Source organism: Piliocolobus tephrosceles, chromosome 16 (assembly GCF_002776525.5).
Source record: "Piliocolobus tephrosceles isolate RC106 chromosome 16, ASM277652v3, whole genome shotgun sequence".
Lineage (NCBI taxonomy): Eukaryota > Metazoa > Chordata > Mammalia > Primates > Cercopithecidae > Piliocolobus > Piliocolobus tephrosceles.
The window spans coordinates 30,632,378-30,656,106 of record NC_045449.1 but is presented as its reverse complement, the minus strand read 5'-3'; the positions used below and the strand labels follow the sequence as shown (position 1 = coordinate 30,656,106).

At 39.6% G+C, this 23,729-nt stretch overlaps 1 protein-coding gene across 1 annotated transcript in view; it reads right to left on the bottom strand.

The window, feature by feature from the left end:
* Window positions 1-23,729, bottom strand: part of DDX52 (DExD-box helicase 52) — a 31,965-nt gene that overhangs the window by 6,618 nt on the left and 1,618 nt on the right. The window contains exons 3-13 of the mRNA XM_023204731.2: window positions 14,677-14,804; window positions 13,513-13,698; window positions 11,114-11,257; window positions 9,316-9,427; window positions 7,510-7,582; window positions 6,475-6,678; window positions 4,979-5,069; window positions 2,029-2,151; window positions 1,758-1,908; window positions 1,505-1,580; window positions 385-456 (exon numbers count right to left, since the gene is read on the bottom strand). Of these exons, the coding sequence (XP_023060499.1) occupies window positions 385-456; window positions 1,505-1,580; window positions 1,758-1,908; window positions 2,029-2,151; window positions 4,979-5,069; window positions 6,475-6,678; window positions 7,510-7,582; window positions 9,316-9,427; window positions 11,114-11,257; window positions 13,513-13,698; window positions 14,677-14,804 (1,360 nt within the window). The remainder of the gene's footprint in view (window positions 1-384; window positions 457-1,504; window positions 1,581-1,757; window positions 1,909-2,028; window positions 2,152-4,978; window positions 5,070-6,474; window positions 6,679-7,509; window positions 7,583-9,315; window positions 9,428-11,113; window positions 11,258-13,512; window positions 13,699-14,676; window positions 14,805-23,729) is intronic.

Below are 23,729 nucleotides of genomic sequence, written 5' to 3'. Positions count from 1 at the left end.
ATATTCATAAGCAGTTTTGGGCTGGGCACAGTGACTCATGCCTGTAATCCTAGCACTTTGGGATGCAAAGATGTAAGATAGGATCACTTGAGATCAGGAGTTCAAGATTAGCCTGGTTAACATAGCAAGACCCCATTTCTACTCCCCAAAAATCTAAAAAATTAGCCAGGCATGGTGATGCATGCCTGTAGTCCCAGCTACTCAGGGGACTGAGGCAGGAGGATCACTTGAGCCTAGGAGATCAAGGCTACAGTGAGCTGTGATCATGCCACTGCATTCCAGCCTGGGCAACAGAGCAAGGGGAAAAAAAAAAAAAAAAAAAAAAACAGAGTGTATATACAAAGAGACAGAGAGTCTAAGATCCAGGTAAATTCAAGATTGTACCTTAGTAGTTTCTGAAAACCTTTTATGTATTCTGGTACAGGACACCCGGCCTGCTGTATAACATTGGCAACGCTGAAAAAGAAACCCATAAACATAAACTTGTATCTTGCTAAACTGATGTTTATGAATGTAAACCCTCTGCACAACGTTAGAGGGAACTAAAACTACACAAAGTAATCCACAAAGTGTTCTGATATATTATCAATTATTACCTGATGTAAGCACATTGGATTACAGAGAGAACTATCCACTGGGCTGAAATTAATGCACTGATGAATAACTAGAGATAACACTTATTTCAACATTTATCAAATCCTATAAAGCTGGTAAACTCAATCAATCTTGGAGGAAGCACTGACTGAAGCCAGAGTCAAGCTTACATTCATTAAGTGGAAGTGCCTACTATGGGGCTGGCACTGTTGCCAAGTTTTTTGTGTATAGTAATTTCTTCACTCTTCACAATAAGTCTGTGTTGTAAATATTGTCACTATCCTCATTTCACAGATGGAAAACTGAGGTGCATAATTACACTAACATTTGGGTCATGAGATTCACATGCTTGGAGTTGCTGAGGCCTATGGTGGATCTAGGTTGTTGGAATATACTCCTCTACATGTGCACATTTCAATCTGCTCAATGCGATGCAAAGGCTGACAGGTGGCAGAGCCAAAGCTCAGAAAGCACAATCAAAATATTTACCAAAACCAATAAATAGATCTAAGTACAAACCCCCTTTGGCCAAAACTAGATTTCATTACCTAGAAATGTGAAGTGTTATCAATCACCATCAACCAAAGATTACCGTAGATAGTCAAAATGCAGGAAACTCATCTTCTACCTTAAAATCTAACGTCAAGATTCACTGAAAGAGTCCTGTGAATCTGAAACTTACAATGAACATTATTCCACTTTGAATATGCATTTCCAAATTCTAATAATGGAAGGGCAAAAACAAGGCCCTTTGATGATTTTTCCTTTCCCATGGCTAAAATATGGTTAACTAACACCATTATCAGTAGAATTTGGGACATAGCCATTCTGTAATTATCTCTTAATTGAATATACATATAAGAATAATGAAGCAATTCTGCCAATAACACTGTTATTTTTTCTAATTTACCTTCTTAATAATGGTTTATCATCTTCAGTGAAAAATGTAATTGCTTTTCCCTTATTCCCTGCTCTTCCAGTTCGACCTAAGAAAAATTAGACCATTAAAAAACACATTTTGGGTGGACAGAGGCTCTCAAAATTCATTTACAAAAGTCACTGGATTTTCATAGCACTAAGAAATGAGCATGTGTGCCAGGAATAGCAGGGGTGCTAAGACAGATCAGTGGGTGACAGAGGGGAAGGAAAAAAAGACAACTCACCTATCCTGTGGATATATTCCACTGAGCTGGTTGGAAAGTCATAGTTGATCACCAAGTTCACACCTTTAAAATCAATCCCTCTTGCTAGCAAGGCCGTACAAATCAGAACCCAGATTCTTCCTGCTCTGAAACTGTGGACTGTGTTATCTCTCTAGTTAACAGAATATATATTAAATTACTTTAGAATGAAAACAGGTACTTCATAAATTTAATGTCAATAATTTAAAATCAAGTAGTTCTTCTGAGTTTCAAAGTATACATTTGACTTTACCTGTTGTTGTGTTCTCTCTGCATGAATAACATCCACATTAATACCTTCATATATGAGCTCATGAAAAAGTTCTTTAGCCCTTTCAATGGACTGAACAAAAACAAGAACAGGTGGATTGAAACCCTAAAAGGCAAAAATTGGCACACATAACTCAATCAAGAATACAATTGGTCAGTATTTCGTAATATGATTGTAGCTTCTAAGAACCCAATTCAATTTAATGTACTTTCTTGGCCAAATTTCTTGGGCTAGTGGTCTAACTCTGCCTCCATCTTCCTCACCATTCTCTCCAATTGGTTATTTCCACTCAACTTGAACTATATTCTCCATCTTGCTAGTTCCAATAATCTTGTCTAATCAATCCCCCTACACCCCTCTACAATAACAGATGCCCAAACTTTGAAATAATCATCTCTTGACTTCTGTGCCTCAGAACCTTTTTTTTAATTCTGCTTAAAATGAAATAACTATCTTTTTAATTCATTTGGTTTTTTGGGGTGAAATTTTTTATTCTTACGGATTTAGGGGTACAAATGCAATTGTGTTACACAGATATATTGCATACTGGTGAAATCTGGGCTTTTAGTGTACCCATCACCCCAGTGGTATACACTATACCTCACAGGTGGTATTTCATCCCTCATTAACTCATTATTATCCTAATTCTGGTGCTCTCCCCAAGCTTAGTTCTTGGTTCTGTTCTTTCAATATAATCTTTATTTTACTGAGCTGAATCTCTACTACTAGCTCTACGCAAAATTATTTTAACTACATCTGATATCTGTGTATCTAAGCAAATTATTTTTACATTTACACTATCAAACCCTTACTCTCTCTCAAACCAGCTTCCTATCTTTTTAACTGTTCATATTAGAGTTTTTTAGCCTTTTTTTTTCCTTTTTTTTTTTTTGAGACGGACTCTGGCTCTGTTGCCCAGGCTGGAATACAGTGGCGCAATCTCAGCTCACTGCAACCTCTGCCTCCTAGGTTCAAGTGATTCTCCTGTCTCGGCCTCCTGAGTAGCTGGGATTACAGGCGTGCGCTACCACGCCTGGCTAATTTTTTTGTATTTTTAGTAGAGATGGGATTTCACCATGTTGGTCAGGCTGGTCTCAAACTCCTGACCTGATGATCTACCCACTTCAGCCTCCCAAAGTGCTGGAATTACAGGCGTGCGCCACCGCACCTGGCCGAGTTTCTTAGCCTTTTTATGATGGTTTAAACACCTCTTTTGGAATCTTATGAAAGCTAAGAAACTTTCCAACAAGTAACCACTCATTTGCACAAAAATCTTACATATAATTTTAGAGGGTCTGCAGACCTCCCAAAGGTCATACGTGGCTAAAAATCTCTGGTGTATAATTTCCAAGTGAATATCCTGGAAAACCTTAAATTTCCTAGTACCAAATGATTCTCTTAAGAATATTAGTAAAATACATTTAGCATTTACTATGTGCCAACCACTATTATATAATAAGTGCTATGCTTGTACTAACAAATTAATAGTAAAACAGCTCTATGAGGTTGATATTATGATCCCATTTTACGGACAAGGAAAATGTGGAAGAGAGGTTAAGCTGTGCAAAGCTGCAATGGTGGCGCTAGAACCTCTACCCAAATAGCCTGGCTCCAGAGTCCATGCTCTTAACCACTAAAGCAAACCATTTCTACAGTCACCAGGTACTTGCAAACTTTTCCCTTTCATCCTCCAACTATACTTAATGTCCCACCACTAAGGCTGCTGCCCTTATTTCTTCCTCATCTCTGCCTAGCCCAGTTTAAAAGCCTGACTGGTTTCCTTACTTTCCATCTTTCCCATTATAATTCACCTTACATATTACTGTTTAACTAATTTTCCTTAAAAATTATGTAGTCACAATTAGCTGGGCGTGGTGGCGGGCACCTGTAGTCCCAAGTACTCGGGAAGCTGAGGGAGAATGGTGTGAACCCAGGAGGCGGAGCTTGCAGTGAGCCAAGATGACACCACTGCACTCCAACCTGGGTGAAAGAACGAGACTCTGTCTCAAAAACAAAAACAAAAACAAAAACAAATTATGTAGTCACGTTCTTCAAAAATATCCTGTCCCCAACTTTCTTGTCCAACCTGGTTTTCTTTAATTCCATACCATAAACTGTTTGCCTTAGACTAGTAACTGCTTCATTAGTCTTCAACACATGGCGTTCGCTTCCATCTCTTAAGGTTTTACTCAAGCTGCTCCCCCAGCCATCCTTGCTCTTCCCCTCCACCTTTTATCTTGAAAATCCTTCAAGGATCAGTTTAGTAGCATTTCTTCTATAAGGCTCAACCAATTCAGCTCACCCTGATGGTCCCATTATGATGATATGGATGCTTAAAAAAGTACTCTTTAGCCCTTTATGACAGTTTATCAGAGACTATCTTACACAAGTGTATTTATTTTATCCCTCTAAATAAGACTAAATTCCAGGGGCAGAACTTAGGAGATTTCTTGTATTGTCCAGCGCTGACACCTCAGTAATTAACTTTCAACTATGCCTTCTACTCAGTACTTACCGATAGGAGAAAACCCCACTCAGTGTCCTACAACACCCCAATTCTTCTATAAGAAACCAGCAGAGGGATGGAGCAGGCAAATGTGGAAAAATGAGATTCTCAGGGCATCAGGTAGATCGTTTCCTAGCCTAATCTGAGCTGCAGAAAGACAACTTACCATATTCTGAGAGGCAAGCTTCTGTCCGTTGGGATAAGAGTTGGGACAATATGCTTCTTAACAGTTTACTGCTAGATTACTAAATACGATGCAGAATGATCATATAGTTGGCACAACGTACTTTCTTATCAATTTACCAGTGGATTACTGAATACAAGACAAGATGATGATGACACAAGGCTACCACTGTAATAGCCTCCCACCAGAAATACAAGACTTGGCAAACTTTACCAAAATTCAAAAAGGTAATCCAAATATACCTTTTTAACAAGTTCTCTCATGGCCAGAAGTTTTCCAGTCTCAGATCCAACAAAGAGAAGCTCTTGTTCTACAGTTTCTACTGCAGAATTCCTAAGAAGAAAATATACCTTGTAGTTTGTAAGAGTCAATTTTTGCTTTTTCCCCCTGAACTCTAAATAAATGAAAAAATTTACACACAACTCCAACAAAATCAATTTTTCCACTGTCAGTACTAATAAGTACTTAATTTTTTATACTTTAACTTGAAGACAAAATTGTTATTTTTAAATGCTTTCTTCTAATTTTAAAACTATCTTGAAATGCCAACCATTAAAACTTACGTTTTAGTCATAAATTTTCATGTATTTGATTATTTAATTATAAAAAATTTCTAACTGTAAAATTATTGAGTAAAATAATAAAAACATTTTTAAGGTTGTTATCACACATGGTTAAACATTTTTCATAATGATTAGCAAAGATTTATTTACAGACCAACAGTTGGGGGTGAGATATATTAAGACTTTATTAATACTCTGTGAGATGTTACAATGTACTATGTTGTATCATAAATATTTGTCCCATTCTACTGTCAGCCTTTAAATTATGTTTATGTGAACTCATTCTGCTTTCCCTTTTTTTAAGCTGAAGTCTCACTTTGTCACTCAGGCTGGAGTGCAGTGGGTGCGATCTTGGCCCACTGCAACCTCCACCTCCCAAGTTCAAGCAATTCTCCTGCCTCAGCCTCCCAAGTAGCTGGAACTACAGACACATGCCAATTTTTGTATTTTGGGAAGAGACAGGGTTTCACCATTTTGGTCAGGCTGGTCTTGAACTCCTGACCTCAGGTGATCCACCTGCCTCTGCCTCCCAAAGTGCTGGGATTACAGGTGTGAGGCACCAGACCCAACCTTGCTTTCTTCTTACACACAGGAATTTTAGGTTTAAAATAGGGTATTTTTTACAGTTCCATTGGCTACTTTTTCACTTAATACGGTATTACAAACACTTTTTCATATAGCTACAGTCTTCCTACATCATTTCAGGGGTTACATAATAATGCATCAGGTAGCAATATCATAATTTCTTTAAACTTTTTTCTATCACTGAGCATTTATTTACCATAAAATGCTCCCCAAAATATTTTTTAAAAGGAAGTATAAATCAAGTGGCTCAGTAATATCAGATTCTTCCTCTGTGGTCCACTTATTTAAGTCATCAAAGAAACTAAATCTTCTGGGTGGCCACAGAGCTCATGTTATACTCTGTGGATGGAAAAAAACACCTAAAAGCATGATAGGAATGTTAACATGATATAAAAACCTTCTTTTAGATTATTCTAAAACAGAACATCCTTGAACAATCTTGGCTTAAAAGAACACTTTTCAATCAGTAAAACTCTCTCCCTTGCTAGTCTCAGGCCAAGAAACCTATTTCCTTCAGTCTTAAAAAAAAAAAGACTTGTATTTAAAAAAAACGAAAATCAATGGGATAATGTTGAAAAACAATTAAATACCTTGCTCCAATGGACACACTGACGACATTGTCCAGGTTGAGTTTGCACCACTGTTCAACATCATATGCAAAAGTTGCACTGAACATAGCTCTTCGGACCTTGTGGGATGTGCAGGCCAGGAAAATGGAAGCCAGCTGGTCTCTGAACCCAGTTTTGCCATCTTCAAACAGTTTATCTGATTCGTCTACTACAAGCCACTCAACACTAAGAAATAACAAAATAACTTGTGGATATTGAACTGAAAGATCCAAGACACTTCACTAAACCATAGGGGCAGTGGACACATGAGAAAGTCAAACTATGATGCTGCTTCTCAGATCCACTTTATCATACCAGAAAAAAAAAAGAAAAGAAAAATAAGCAGGTGATATGGTTTGACTGTGTATCCCCACCCATATCTCATCTCGAATTGTAATCCCCATGTGTTGAGGGAGGGACCTGGTGGGAGATGATTGGATCATGGGGGCACTCTCTCTCTCTCTCTCCCCCATCTGCCACCATGTAAGATGTGCCTTGCTTCCTCTTCTGCCATGACTGTAAGTTTCCTAAGGCCTCCCCAGTCATGCCCTGACTTGTGGGTCAATTAAACCTTCCGTTCTTTATAAATTACCCAGTCTCAAGTAGCTGTTTAGACCAGCATGAAAATGGACTAACACAGCAGGAAAAAGGTAAAAGCTAGATAAACATAGCTCAATGTACCTATTCCAATAGCCTCAAAGATACAAGGTTCCATTAATGACAACAGAGCTTTTCATCAACTTCACTAACTCCATCACCATTGCTGAAAGATGCAAAAAGGTCTAGGGGAATTCTGTACTAAATGCTTATCAAAATGTGTAACTTTCTTCCAGACCAGATAGTTTTCTTTTATATGAGTTTTTTTTAAAAAAAAAAAAAACCATTATTCTCAGTGCCAACACTGATGGAAGGTAGCAAACAGCAAGCTCCAAAGGGAAAAAATACAAGCAATGGAGGACAAAATGTAATCAATTGAATGAAAAATACATATGAAAGACATGAAAATATCATCTATACCTTGTTAGGTCGATTCCTGGGGGATCTTGCTTTAATAAATAGATTAGTCGATTTGGAGTAGTCACAAGAATATCTATAGGAAAAACAAATGGTAGAAATTGCAAAAAACAGGATTTATCTCTCTTGAACTAGGAATTAAAACCCCTCAACTTCAGTTAATAACCTGAAGTGGGAAGTAGTCATAGCCAACAACACAAAACTATTATATCCCTACTTTCCTTTTATTATATCTGAGCAGCTTTCTCTTTTTCTTTTTTTTTTTTTTTTTTTGAGACAGGGTCTTGCTCTGTCACCCAGGCTGGATGGAGTACAATGGTGTGATCATAGCTCACTGCATGCAACCTCAAACTCCTGGGCTCAAGAGATCCTCTGGCATCAGCATTCTGAGTAGCTGGTACCACAGGCACATGCCACTGCACCTGACTAATTTTTATTTTATTTTTTGAGATGGAGTCTAGTTCTGTCACCCAGGCTGGAGTGCAGTGGCGCGATCTCGGCTCACTGCAAGCTCTGCCTCCTGGGTTCATGCCATTCTCCTGCCTCAGCCTCCCGAGTAGCCGGGACCACAGGCGCCTGCCACCACGCCCGGCTAATTTTTTGTATTTTTAGTAGAGATGGTAATTTTTTTTTTTTTACTTTTATTTTTGTAGAAACAAGGTCTCCCTATGTTGTCCAGGCTGGTCTCGAATTCCAGGGCTCAAGCAATCTCCCTGCCTCAGCCTCCCAAAATGCCGGGATTACAGGCATGAGCCACAACACCCAGCCTCTTCTCCATTTCTAGAGGCAGGAACAATTTAATTTTCAAACCTTTTTTTCCCCCAGGAAAATCATTTTTTTAACATGGAATTTTATGCAGAGGCCCAAGATTTAAAAAAAAAAAAAAAACAAAACAAAAACCAACAACAACAACAGATGAAAGCTTATCTCCAAGTGGACAATGTCAAAAAACAAAAAGAAAGAAAAGTAGATGAAAGCAGATTCTCTGGCTGATATAAGGGTGGGGATGTAAGCCATTCTTTCTGTTTTTTTAAAGATGGAGTCTCACTCTGTTGCTCAGGCTGGAGTACAGCAGTGCAATCACAGCTCATGGCAGCCTTGAACTCCTGGGCTCAAGTGATCTTCCCACCTCAGACTTCCAAGTAGCTAGGACTACAGGCATGCACCACCATGCCTGTTTTTTTTTTTTTTTTTTTTTTTTTTTTTTAATTTCTTTTAGAGATTGAGTCTCGCTATGTTGCCAAGGCTGGTCCCAAACTCCTGGCCTCAAGCAATCCTCCCACCTCAGCTTTCTCCATACCTGTAGCTGGGATTACAGGTGTGAGGCACTGCACCCAGCTATGTGTGCCATTCTTGTCTGCCAGAATATTTCAATGGCAGATTAAAAATCAATGGTATAAATCAGAATTTTTCAGCCTCAGCACTGTTACCATTTTGGGCCAGCTAACTCTTCGTTGCAGGGGACTGTCTTGTGCATTGCAGAATGTTTAATAGCATCCTTGGCTATAGGCCAGTAACTACAGGCTAGTAGCACTTCTCCCCAGTTGTGACGACTAAAAATGTCTCCAGATTATTGCCAAATGTCCCTGTGGTAAAAGGTGGGGAGCGAGATTGCCTCTAGTTGAGAATTACTGGTATATATGTTATATATAAGTTCTCAGTAGAGTGAGAAGGGAATCTCTTTAGTTCTTCTAAAATTCAAGTTTTATACATACATGACTATACTTTAACAATACTTACATAGCAATTAGGACATTTACAATTTCCAGATTCCTTACATGTTCTACACCCCATGTATGAATTCCTTACCAAACTTTTTAGATGATTTAGGTCCAAATTTCTTGGCTGCCACTGCTGCTTTGTGGATCATACGTATCCTGAATCCTGTTCCCTCAGAAATTTTTATTAACTCTCTGTGAATCTAAAAAAAAAAAAAAAGATAAAAACATTAGCTGCTAACATACTTGGACAAGATGTATACTCTCTTTTACATGATTAATAAAATAAATCTATTACTAACCCATGAATATCTGAAATTAAACTCATAACTATCTGTAGATGAACCTGAAATCTCAGCATTTTGAAACTTCAATGCCTAAAAAGATTCAATAATTTCTTCAGGTGGAATAGACTAGTTCCCAGAGATAAAACTAATCAGCCGGGCGTGGTGGCTCACGCCTGTAATCCCAGCACTTTGGGAGGCTGAGGCGGGCGGATCACGAGGTCAGGAGATCGAGACCATCCTGGCTAACACGGTGAAACCCCATCTCTACTAAAAAAAGACAAAAAAATTAGCCGGGTGTGGTGGCGGGTGCCTGTAGTCCCAGCTACTCGGGAGGCTGAGGCAGGAGAATAGCGTGAACCCAGGAGGCGGAGCTTGCAGTGAGCCGAGATCGCGCCACTGCACTCCAGCCTGGCAACAGAGCGAGACTCCGTCTCAAAAAAAAAAAAAAAAAACTAATCTATTACGTATTGTTTTCAGAATACAGTACTATTGGCTGGGTGCAGGGGTTCACACCTGTAATCCCAGCACTTTGGGAGGCCAAGGTGGGCAGATCAGTTGAGGCCAGGAGTTCAAGACCAGCCTGGCCAACGTGGCAAAACCCCATCTCTACTAAAAACACAAAAACAATTAGCCAGGCGTGATGGTGCATGCCTGTAATCCCAGCTACTTGGGAGGCTGAGGCAAGAGAATCACTTGAACCTGGAAGGCAGAGGTTGCAGTGAGCTGAGACGGCACCACTGCACTCCAGCCTGGTCCACAGAGTATGACTGTCTTAAAAAATATATATATATATATATATATATATGTACACACACACACACACACACATATATATACACATACACACACAGTACTATTACAAGACCATCTCATACTTGGTATGTGTTTTATATTAAGCACATTGGGAGGGTGGAACAGATCACTATATACTTTTCCTTTCTCAAAAAAAAAAAACTGAGATGAGTCAGGCATAATGACTCATGCCTGTAAGCCCTGTAATTTGGTAGGCCAAGGTGGGAGGATCACTTGAACCCAGGAGTTCAAGAGCAGCCTGGGTAACATAGGGAGACCTTGTTTCTACAAAAAGAAAAAAATTAACCACGCGCAGTGGCATGTGCCTGTAGTCCCAGTTACTCAAGAGGCTAAAGCGGGAGATCTCTTGAGGCCAGGAGTTTGAGGTTGCAGTAAGCCATGATCACATCACTGCATGCCAGCCTGGGTAACAGAGTAAGAATCTGCGGCTAAAACCAAACAAATAAATAAATAAAAACCAAAACTAAGATGACTATTCATTTTTTTTTAGGTAAGAAAAACAAATGTCCAAGAAGGACTGTATTTCATTAGCCTTTCAACTTCAAAGACCTTAAAGCATTTACCAAAGAAGTGTAAATATTAAAATCATTGCGTTTTAGAAACTTATAGAAAGACTTAAAAGATTTGCCCACATGGTGTAAGATCCAGAGCACTCTGCTGTGTAGAGGATACTTGACCATGACAGAAGACACAGGCCTTGCTTTTTTAAGATCTTTTGATTACCTTCAAATAAGAAAGATCACTGAAGTAAACACCAATCACATTCTCTTCAACAGCTACAAGTCATACCTGGCTGGCAAGTTCTCGTGTTGGTGATATAATCAGGGCTCTGAAGCCTTTATTTGCAGGTTGTTTCAGCTGCATTAAAATAGGAATGCTAAAAGCTAATGTTTTTCCAGATCCAGTTGGAGCAGAAGCCAGAAGTTCCCGACCCTAAAAAATAGGATATTATTAAATACTACAAAGAAAGTACATAAATTTTTCAGAGCCTGGTCAAATAATGTTACCAGCCCTAGAAAAAAACAAATAAAATTTTACGTAATGAATCCATTCATTCAAGTCGTATCTGCTTTCCCAACATCATCCATCCATGCCACCATCGCCCCAACAAAGTTTCTGAGCATTGCCCTTGAATTCCCTTTGAATGGGTGTAAAGAATACAGATAACTAAAACTCAAAGATAATTCATAACCTAAGTTATATCCATTATTTCAATTTTTCTTTTCCACTTAACTATTGTCAAAATAAAATTATAAAACCAACTTTTTGTCCTGGTATCTGTACTGCTCAATCACTAGGGAAGGTTTTATTAAGCACAGGGAAGGTTTTATTAAAAACAGAATGGCTGAAGAAATAAAAAATGGCAATGACCTGAGGCACAGAGTAATTTATAGGAGACAATTTTCAAAACCTCACTGTGATTTTTTTTTTTGACACAGAGTCTCACTCTGACACCCAGGCTGGAGTGCAGTGGCGTGATCTCGGCCCACTGCAACCTCCGCCTCCCGGGTTCAAGCAATTCTTCTGTCTCGGCCTCCCAAGTAGCTGGGATTACAGGCACAAGTCACCGCACCCAGCTAGTTTTTGTATTTTTAGTAGAGACAGGGTTTCACCATATTGGCCAGGCTGGTCTTGAACTCCTGACCTCATGATCTGCCCACCTTGGCCTCCCAAAGTGCTGGGATTACAGGCGTGAGCCACCACGCCTGGCCAGGCATGTATCTTTATTTGTTTGTTTGTTTATTTTTGAGACGCAGTCTTGCTGTGTCGCCCAGGCTGGAATGCAGTGACACAATCTCGGCTCACTGCAAGCTCTGTCTCCTGGGTTCACGTCATTCTCTTGCCTCAGTCTCTCGAGTAGCTGGGACTACAGGCGCCCGCCACCACGCCCGGCTAATTTTTTGTATTTTTAGTAGAGACGGGATTTCACCGTGTTAGCCAGGATGGTCTCAATCTCCTGACCTTGTGATCCGCCTGCCTTGGCCTCCCAAAGTGCTAGGATTACAGGCGTGAGCCACCGCGCCCGGCCCCCACTGTGATTTTTAAAGCTTTAAGCTAAAGCCATGACAGAGACAATCTTAAACAAAAATTAAAAGCACATTTACTATGAGTCAACAGCATCATTTAAATGTATGAATGTATTCTCATTTCAGCTCTCAAAGAAAATGAAAAGGACTAGCATAGATGAAAAGGTATCTTATATCCTTTGGAAACCAGAACTCAAGGCATCTTGGTTACATGGGGAAAAAACCCAACTCTCATTGCTACAGAAACAAACCTCAGAAAAACTTAATGTCCGAAAACCTAAGTTAATCCATACCTCTATCAACAAGTGATTGGATAACAAATTTGTGGTATATTCATACAACATGATACTACCCAGTAACAAACTATTGCTATATGTAATATAGACGAATCTCAAAGCATTACACAAAGTGAAAGAAACCAGAAATAAAAGATTAATGTGTGATTCCACTCATATAAAACTCTAGAATAGAGGCAAAAGGAATATACAGTAGTAGAAATCAGAATAGAAATTGCCTCTGAGCAGGGGCAGGGTGAGGACTGACTGGAAAGGGCACGAGAAAATTGTCTGGGGTAATACATATGTTCTCCATCTTCACTGGAATAGTGGTTACACAGGATACGCATTGCTGAAACTCACTAAACAAGGCACTTAAAAATCTATGCATTTTATTGTATGTAAAGTGTACTTTAATTATAAAAAGTATTGGGAAAAATAAGTCAGGCTATGTACAAGAACTTCAGAAAGCATTTGTATTTCTGGAGTAGTTCCTGGGCATTATAAACTAATAAACAATGAATGAATGAAACATAATCCCCATTCTCCAAGGGATTACACACTAGTAAAATGAAAAAAATATGATTGGTGTGAATACAAAGTAGTGTAAAATGTAAAATAAATGTTGTAAGGAAAAGAACACACCAAATACCAAGGAGAACTGCAGTGTGGAGGAAATGGTACTGGAAAAGGAAGAAGATCACATCTAGATGGAGTGATCAAGGCAACTTTTACGGAGGCACAGGCATTTGATGAACTTAAAAGGAAGTGAAGGATTTTAACAGGGGAGATAAGGTGGAAAGAATAATTTCAAGAAGAGAGGGAAGAGAATGAGCAAACACACAGAGGAAGGAATGTTACAGGCATTCTAGATCTTCATACTCACATGCAGCATAACTGGGATGGCTTGCATTTGGATTGGCGTAGGCATTTGGAAACCTGCATCTAAAATGTTCTGAAGTAGTCGAGAATTGATTTTATATTCCTGGTCAAGTTGCTGAAATGTAACAATTGGGTCAGGAAGATCGGTTCCTTGGACGTGAATTTTGTGTTTATTCCGCAAGAAGTTTATCTGAAAAGTTAAGTAAAGAGGCCCCCATGGATATGGCCAAATAAATACATTCTCAGATATTTTAAAGCAACATTAACAGTTTCTGGGATAACCTTTAGCAGCATATGAAACCTTTCGGTTAAATCCAACAACCAAAACATCACAGATATTAGGTACATTTCATGCCCTTTCATAGAAAACCTCCATAAAATGTCTATGCTTTCTTCTTATTAATGTGTTATTATCACAGTCATAACTTCTAACCTTAAACTTCTCAGAAGTCAGGCACTGAATCCATCTACTATTTTAATATGGTGGTTAGCATACAAGTATCAATGCCTTTTGATGATTTACCCTAAAACTCTGCTTATTAAAACTGAATGCCAAAAAGTAGAGTCTAGTCGTGTTGATTTGGTTTGTTTCCCCATTCTCTGGACCAGAGACAGCCAAATTCTGGTTTCTGGGTTACTGAAGCATTGCCATACTAATCCCTGAAGTGAGCTGAACCCACCTCTCCATCAGGAATATGGCAGGTGTACAGCAGACACAAAAAGGGTGTATTTGTTGTTTCTTCCATATCCTACTCCTCTTAATCCCAAGTCATAAAATACCTTCTTTAAGAATTCTAACCCTCTAATCTGTGTCAGAGGAAATCCTTCTAAACCGGTGAGCTCAACATAGAGAAGAAAGGGAGTCAATTTTATTTATTGAAACGGGTTACAAAATTTTAAAAATGTAATTCTAAACATACTATCAATCTTGAAACTTGAGGTCAAGAATTTTATATATGTATCTGTAATTTAAACTTTAAAATGTTCACCCACAGCACAAACGCCTACTTTGCTTTAAGTTTTCATTAAAGTAAAATCTAAATGAATGTAATTAACCATCTGTCTTCACAAAACTATATTCATGTCAACAACAGAATAACCCAGGTCCAGTGAATAAGTCACTAGGTCAGAAAATACATATACTTTTGGCCCCAAAACATTTTTCTACCTTTTCCTTTCTGAGATGCTCCAACTTTCCGGAAGTGAGTTTTCTTTCTCTCTGAACTTTTTTGTCTTCAATCTTTGCTTCTACAGATGATATCCACTGTATAGTAGCACCTTCTTCTTGGGAAATTTCTAAAAAATATTTTTAAAAAGTAAAAGACTTTAACAGTCTAGGCAAAATAGTGAGGACCCGTCTCTTCAAAAAAAATTAAAAATTAGCCAAGGGTGGGTGGTGGTGCATGCCTGTAGTCCCAGCTACTCAGGAGGCTGAGGGGCGAGGATCATTTGAGCCTGGGAGGTTGAGGCTGCAGAGAGCTGTGATCACGGCACTGCATTCCAGCCTGGGTAACAGAGAAAACCTTGTCTTGAAAAAAAAAAAAAAAAAGAAAAAAGGTTTTAATCTTGGGTGTATGTGCAGCAAGAGAGCCATACCTTCACACTAAAAAAAGAAAAAGTACAGCTGATGCAACTAGATAAGAGAAAGTAATAGGATGTATAAAAATGGAAATGAAAAGGCAAGTTCAGCCAGGCGCGGTGGCTCACGCCTGTAATCCCAGCACTTTGGGAGGCCGAGGCGGGCGGATCACAAGGTCAGGAGATTGAGACCACGGTGAAATCCCGTCTCTACTAAAAATACAAAAAATTAGCCAGGCGCGGTGGCGGGCGCCTGTAGTCCCAGCTACTTGGGAGGCTGAGGCAGGAGAATGGCAGGAACCCAGGAGGCGGAGCTTGCAGTAAGCCGAGATCATGCCACTGCACTCCAGCCAGGGGGACAGAGCGAGACTGCGTCTCAAAAAAAAAAAAAAAAAAAAGAAAAGAAAAGAAAAGGCAAATTCTGTGTTGCTACGATCAGAGCTCTGAAGCTCACTATCTTCCCTTTGTTGGCTGTTTCAGCAGTGTACTGAGTATACTTGAAAACAACAGGGGTTTAATTGAAAAGCAACTTAAACAATGAGAAATTTCTTTTTTTTGATTTGAGATGGAGTCTTGGTCTGTCGCCCAGGCTGGAGTGCAGTGGTGCGATCTTGGCTCACTACAACCGCTGCCTCCCTGGTTCAAGCAGTTCTCTGCCTCAGCCTCCCAAGTAGCTGGGATTACAGGCAACCACCACCATGCCTGGCTAATTTTGTTTTGTATTTTTAGTAGAGACAGGGTTTTGCCATCTTGGCCAGGCTGGTCTCAAACACCTGACCTCAAGTGATCCACCTGCCTCGGCCTCCCAAAGTGCTGGGATTACAAGTGTGAGCCACCATACCTGGCCAAACAATGAGAAATTTCAATAAGGCAGCCAGGTTCTCTATACGTAAACAACCGACAACTAAAAAATAAACATGATGAAAGATCTCACTTAAAATAGCAATGACTGGCCAGGCGCGGTGGCTCACGTCTGTAATCCCAGCACTTTGGGAGGCCAAGGCAGATGGATCACCCGAGGTCAGGAGTTTAAGATCAGCCTGGACAACATGATGAAACCCTGTCTCTACAAAAATATAAAAATTAGCCAGGCATGATGGCAGGTGCCTGTAATTCTAGTTACTCAGGAGGCTGAGGCAGGAGAATCACTTGAAGTCAGGAGGTGGAGGTTGCAGTGAGCCGAAATTGTGCCACTGCACTCCAGCTTCGGCGACAGAGCAAGACACTGTCTCAAAAAATAAATAAATAAATAAATAATAATAGCAATGAACATAACACAATACTTTGAGCTACTCAATATTATAAAGACAGCCACTCTCCCTCAATCTACGAAGAACACTAGTCAATTAAAAGTAATGGCAGAATTGTTTTGGTGACTAGACCAGCTGACTTAACAGTTTGTATGGGAGAATAAACATGTAAGACTAACCTAATTTTTTTTTTTTTTTTTTTTTTGAGACAGACTCTTGTTCTGTCGCCCAGGCTGGAGTGTGGTGGCATGATCTTGGCTCACTGCAACCTCTGTCTCCCAGGTGATTCTCAGCCTCCCTAGTAGCTGGGACTACAGAGGCATGCCACCACGTCCAGCTAATTTTTGTATTTTTAGTGGAGACGGGGTTTCACCACGTTGGCAGGCTGGTCTCAAACTCCTGACCTTGTGATCTGCCTGCTTCAGCCTCCCAAAGTGCTGGGGTTACAGGTGTGAGCCACCACACCTGGCCTAACTTAAAAAATTTCAAGTTTAATAAACAAAGACTAGTTCTACAAAGACTAGTTCTAATTTCTAAATTAGTTCTAAAACTAGCAAAGACTAGTTCTAATTTCTTAATTTTTTTTCAACTTCACCAAGGCATAAATATATACAATAATCTGCATATATTTAAAGTATCTAATTTGATGAGTTCTGACATATCTACACACCCAAAACACCATCACCACATTCTAGGTTATTTCTATCACTTCTCCAAATTTCCTCATGACCCCTTATAATCCATCACTCCATGCATAGGCAACCACCAATCTAATTTCTGCCACTATAGATTAGTTTGCCTTTTCTGGAATTTTATATAAACGGAATCATGTCCTATGTACTAAGTTTTGTCTGGCTTCTTTCACTCAAGATAGTTATTCTGAAGTTCATCTATGTTGCAGCATGTATCAACAACTTACCATTTTATTACTAGGTAGTATTCCATTGTATGGATGTACAGTTCATCATTCACCTGTTGAGGGACATTTGGGTCATTTCCAGCTTTTGGCTATAAGTAATGTTGCTATGAAAATTTGTGTACAAATCTTCCTGAAGATGTATATTTTCCTGTCTCTTAGGTAAATACTGACAAGTAGAATAGCTGGGTAATATGGTAAATATATGTTTAACTTAAAAAAAAAAAAGCCAAACTATTTTCCAAAGTGGTTGTACCATTTTACCACCAACACTATGAGAGCTTGTTTCTGTACATCCTTACCCATACTTGGTACAGTCACTCTTTCAAAATTTTTAGCCATTCTTTTTTTTTTTTTTTTTTTGAGACGGAGTCTCGCTCTGTCGCCCAGGCTGGAGTGCAGTGGCCGGATCTCAGCTCACTGCAAGCTCCGCCTCCCGGGTTTAAGCCATTCTCCTGCCTCAGCCTCCCAAGTAGCTGGGACTACAGGCGCCCGCCACCTCGCCCGGCTAGTTTTTTTTTGTATTTTTTAGTAGAGACAGGGTTTCACCGTGTTAGCCAGGATGGTCTCAATCTCCTGACCTCATGATCCGCCCGTCTCGGCCTCCCAAAGTGCTGGGATTACAGGCCTGAGCCACCGCGCCCAGCCAATTTTTAGCCATTCTAATGAGTATGTAGTAGTATTGTACTGTGGTTTTAATTTGCCTGATGGCTACTGATGTTGAATGTCTTTCATGTGCTTATCACCATGTGTATTACCTTCTTTAGTGAGTAGATACAAGTCCTTTGATATACATTTTGCAAATATTTTCCCATCTGTGGCTTGCCTTTTCATTTTCTTAATGTTACCTTTTGAAAAATGAACGCTTTTAGTTTTGGTAAGTCCAATATATTAATTTTTTCTTTTTAAAAAATTTTTTGTTCCTATTGTGCTAAGGAACCTTTACATATCTCAAGGCCACAAAGATTTTTTTCCTATGTTTTCTTCTAGAACTTTTATAGTTTTAAACTTCAGTCTATTTGAAGTTAATTTTTGCTTACAATGTAAAGTTAGGTTTGATGTTCAGTTTTTTCCACATGGATCCAGCACTGTTTGTGAAAAGACTTTCTTTTCCCTGCTGATTTACCTTATTACCTCTGTTGAGAACTAATTGACCATATATGCATGGGTTTGTGGACTAGCTATTCTCTTTAACTGATCTATACATAAGGGGGTCTTCAAAAAGTTCGTGGAATATCCATATTATGAAGAAACTATGCAAAAATTTCAAATTTTTTTGCACCAAAATAAACTCATACCAACTTGTTATACTATGGGTGAACTGGATCCAGTCTGGGACACTAAGAAGGATAAGACAGCAGTTTGAAAAAAGCAACATGAATTCTTCTTAAAATTGAAGCAAGAACAAACTTCAAATTTACAGTGAAGCTTGGGTAGAAGAATAGTGAAATCACTGATGCTTTATGAAAAGATTATGGGGGCAAGGCCCCAGAGAAATCAGCTGTTTACAAATGGATAACCTGTTTTAAGAAGAAACAAGATAATATTGAAGTTCGTAGCACCAGACCACCCATTAAGAAGGAATAAGTTAACACTGAAGATGAAGTCTGTAGCAGCAGACCACCCATGTCAATTTAAAAGGAAAAAATTCATCTTGTTCATGCCTTAATTGAAGAGGACTGTTGATTAATAGCAGAAACAACAGCCAACACCACAGACATCTGAACTGCTTCAGCTTACACCATATACATATATATTTTTCGAGATAGGGTTTTGTTCTGTCAGCCAGGCTCGAGTACACAGGCATGATCACAGCTCACTGTAACCTCAAACTCTTGGGCTAAAGCAATCCTCCTGCCTCAGCCTCCCAAGTAGCTGGGATTATAGGCACCAGCTACCACATCCAGCTAATTTTTTTTTTTTTTTTTTTTTTTCAGTAGAGACAGGGTTTCACTATGTTGGCCAGGCTGGTTTTAAACTCCTGGCCTCAAGCAATCCTTCCACCTTGGCCTCCCAAAGTACTGGGATTACAAACGTGAGCCACTGCTCCTGGCCCTATTTTTGGTGTAGATGGAGTCTTGCTATGTTGCCCAATCTGGTCTCAAAATTCCTGGCCTCAATTGATCCTCCTACCTCAGCTTCCCAAAGTGCGGGGATTATAGGTGAGCCACTGCACCTGGCCTCCCTACCAATTCTTTGTTTTGTTATTTGTTTTTGAGACAGTTTCACTCTTTTTGCCCAGGTTGGAGTGCAATGGCATGATCTCGGCTCACCGAAACCTCTGCCTCCTAGGTTCAAGCGATTCTCCTGCCTCAGCCTCCCAGGTAGCTGAGACTACAGGCATGCGCCACCAAGCTTGGTTAATTTTGTATTTTTAGTAGAGTCAGGACTTCACCATGTTGGCCAGGCTGGTTTCAAACTCCTAATCTCAGGTGATCCACCCGCCTCAGCCTCCCAAAGTGCTGGGATTAAAAACATGAGCCACCACATCTGGCCTTCTACCTACCAATTCTTAATGAAAATAAGTTGAGCAAATTTTCCATCTGATGGGTGCCAAAACCACTGCTCCCAAATCAGCTGCAGACAAGAGCAGAGATTTCAAAAGAAATTTTAAACAAGTGGGATCAAGGTCCTAAAGCATTTCTTTGAAGAACTTTAACAGAAGATGAAACATGGTTTTACCAGTTTGATCATGAAGACAAAGCACAATTAAACCAATGACTACCAAGAAGTGGTCCAGTCAAAGCAAAAGTTGACAAGTCAAGAGCAAAGGCAACGGCGATAGGTTTTTGGATGCACAAGGCACTTTGCTTGTTGACTTTCTGGAAGGACAAAGAGTAGTATCTGCTTATTATGAGAGTGGTGGAAGAAAGCCAAAGTTTAGCAGAAATTTCTACAAAAAAAATTCTGCTAGAATTCTAATTGGGATTGCGATGATTCTGAAGATCACTGTAGGGAGAAAATACTGAGTTGCCTAAAATATTGGTATGCCTCTCCACTCTACTGGATTTTATAACATATAAGGCCATAGTAATTAAAACAAGCTAGTATTGGTATACAAATACAGAAACAGAAGAGGTCCAGAGACAGACTTCAATATATACAGAAAATCAGTATACAATTAAAGTTGCATTAAAGTCCAATAGAGAAAACACAGACTTTCAACATATGATATTAAGACAATTAGTCAACATAAGACAAAACACCAACATATGGCATTAAGACAATTATTCAGACATCTGAAAAAAATTTTAGTTCCCTATTCACTCCTTATACCAAATAAAATTCCACAGGGTCAAAGATTTTAATATAACAAATTGAAACAACAAATAAGAAAACATGGAAGTTTGCTTTTGTTTTTTGTTTGTTTGTTTGTTTGTTTATTTTGAGACAGGGTCTTGCTCCGTTTCTGTCACCCAGGCTAGAATGCAATGGTGTGATCTCAGCTCACTGCAACCTCCCACTCCTGGGTTCAAGTGATTTTCCTGCCTCAGCCTCCCAAGTAGTTGGGATTACAGGTGTGCACCACCACATCTGGGTAATTTTTTTATATTTTTAGCAGAGATGGAGGTTCACCATGTTGGCCAGACTGGTCTCAAATTCCCTACCTCAAGTGATCAGCCCACCTCAGCCTCCCAAAGTGTTGGGATTACAGAAGTGAGTCAGCCTAGAATTTTAAAAAAACAAACTTAATGCACAGAAGGCCAAAAAGGAAATAAATAAACAAGACAAGTGACATATGACAATCTGGAAACATATTTGTAAACATAATATGCTAGACATAGAGCTAATTTCCTCAATATATGAGATTTAATAAATTAAGAAGAAACAGATGAACAATGTAATACGATAAGGGAACAATGTAATACAATAAGGGTACAATGTATATGAAGAGACAAATTTACAAAAAGAGGAAAGTCTTATACCTTGCTGGAAGGCATCACAAAGTAGAATGACTTTAAAAAAAATTTTGTTTCCTTTATGAGACAGTTGGTACTAAATGACCCAAATCATTATTAATTCATAAGCTCTTCAATTTTCCAGTTAAAAATAGATACATGCGGCCAGGTGCAGAGACTCATGCCTGTAATCTCAGCACTTTGGGAGGCTGAGGCGGGAGGATCACGAGGTCAGGAAATCGAGACCATCCTGGCTAACACGGTGAAACCCCGTCTCTACTAAAAATACAAAAATTTAGCCAGGCATGGTGGCGGGCACCTGTAGTCCCAGCTACTTGGGAGGCTGAGGCAGGAGAATGGCATGAAACCGGGAGGCAGAGCTTGCAGTACGCCAAGATCATGCCACTGCAGTCCAGCCTGAGTGAAAGAGCGAGACTCCGTCTCAAAAACAAACAAACAAACAAACAAACAAATAAATAAATAAATAAATAAAGATACATGCCTGGCCAGGCGTGGTGGCTCACACCTGTAAGCCCAGCACTTTGGGAGGCCAAGGTGGGCGAATCACGAAGTCAGGAGATTGAGACCATCCTGGCTAACACGGTGAAACCCTGTCTCTACTAAGAATACAAAAACTAAATTAGCTGAGTGTGGTGGTGGGCACCTGTAGTCCCAGCTACTAGGAAGGCTGAGACAGGAGAATGGCGTGAACCTAGGAGGCAGAGCTTGCAGTGAGCCGAGATCATGCCACTGCACTCCAGCCTGGGCAACAGAGCGAGACTCCATCTCAAAAAAAAAAATAATAATAGATACATGCCTACACATTTATCATAGATCTACAGTCTAAATACATTTGTTGCCAAAATGGTTACAGTACATAGCTGTATATTTCTGGTGGCCCAACATTTGAATCATTTTGCTAAGTTTGTGGCATGTCTTTCTTATTAATCATGGTAAAGGTTTTATCAAACTTCCTTGCAGCCAGGGAAGAATGACTTTTACTGCAGCACTGTAACAGCAAAAGCATGCAAACAATGTAGTAAATGTCCCTCACACAGTTACATGTCAAATCGATCACGGGGCATCCCTACAGTGTATGATGGGCTACTATGCTGGGTTAACAATGAACAAGACAAAGTACTTCCTACTGATGGAATGTTTCTGGTGGATAAATCTGTTTGCTAACTCTGCAATTCCACTTCTAAGAATTTATGGGACAGATACATTCATATATACATGCAAAGATGAGTAGAATGACACTTCAAAACTACAACAGCAAAAATGTGAAAACTACAAATATCCATCACAAAGGAACTTGTTAAATCAATTATGCAATACACAATGGGATACAATGCTGTGTTAAAACGAACAAGGCAATGTACTTCCTACTGATTCCAAACAACCTCCGAGATACATTGTTTTTAAAAAAGAGGAAGGTAGTAAGAGAGGTTCCCCACAGAGTGTATATAGAGTAATCAAAGTATATAGACATAGTATGTAGAGTATTTGGTTTTTTTTTTTTTTTTGAGTCAGGCATAAATACATGGGAATAGAGTGTCCTCAGAAAAATACAAAAGAAATTGATTAACAGTGGCTGCCTCTGGAGAAACGGGACTGGAGATAAACAATAGGAAGGAACTTTACTTTTCATCATTGTATAACTCAAGTGTTTACCAAAAAAGGGTAAATGATTAGGAAACTTAATATCATAGATTTTAAAAATATATAAATAGCCCTAGAGTACAAGAAAAGAAAAACAAACAAACAAAAATGCCTCTGTCAAAATGGGCAAAGAGTAAGAACAAACAATTTGCAAAAGGTGAAATGTTAATGTTAATAAAGCATACAAAAATATGCTCGACCAGCCAGGTGTGGTGGCTCATGCCTGTAATCCCAGCACATTGGGAGGCAGAGGCAGGCAGATCACGAGGTCAGGAGACAGAGACCATCCTGGCTAACACGGTGAAACCTTGTCTCTACTAAAAATACAAAAAATTAGCCGGGCGCGGTGGCGGGTGCCTGTAGTCCCAGCTACTAGGGAGGCTGAGGCAGGAGAATGGCATGAACCCAGGAGGCGGAGCTTGCAGTGAGCCAAGATTGTGCCACTGCACTACAGACTGGGCGAGACAGCAAGACTCGTCTCAAAAAAAAAAGCTCGACCACACCACTTATCAAAAAAATATAAATATAAAATAGTTTCAGGCCAGGCATGGTGGCTCACGCCTGTAATCCCAGCACTTTGGAAGGCCGAAGCAGGCGGATCACGAGGTCAAGAGATCCAGGCCATCCTGGCCAACATGGTGAAACCCCATCTCTACTAAAAATACAAAAATTAGCTGGGCGTGGTGCCCGTACCTGTAGTCCCAGCTACTTGGGAGGCTGAGGCAGAAGAATCGCTTGAACCCAGGAGGCAGAGGTTGCAGTAAGCTGAGATCACGCCACTGCACTCCAGCCTGGAGACAGAGCAACACTTTGTCTCAAAAAAAAAAAAAAAAGTTTCATTCATTAGCTTGGCAAAAAAATTAACACCAATAATATTCAGCACTGACAAGGACTTGGGAAGTCATTTTGTAGTATT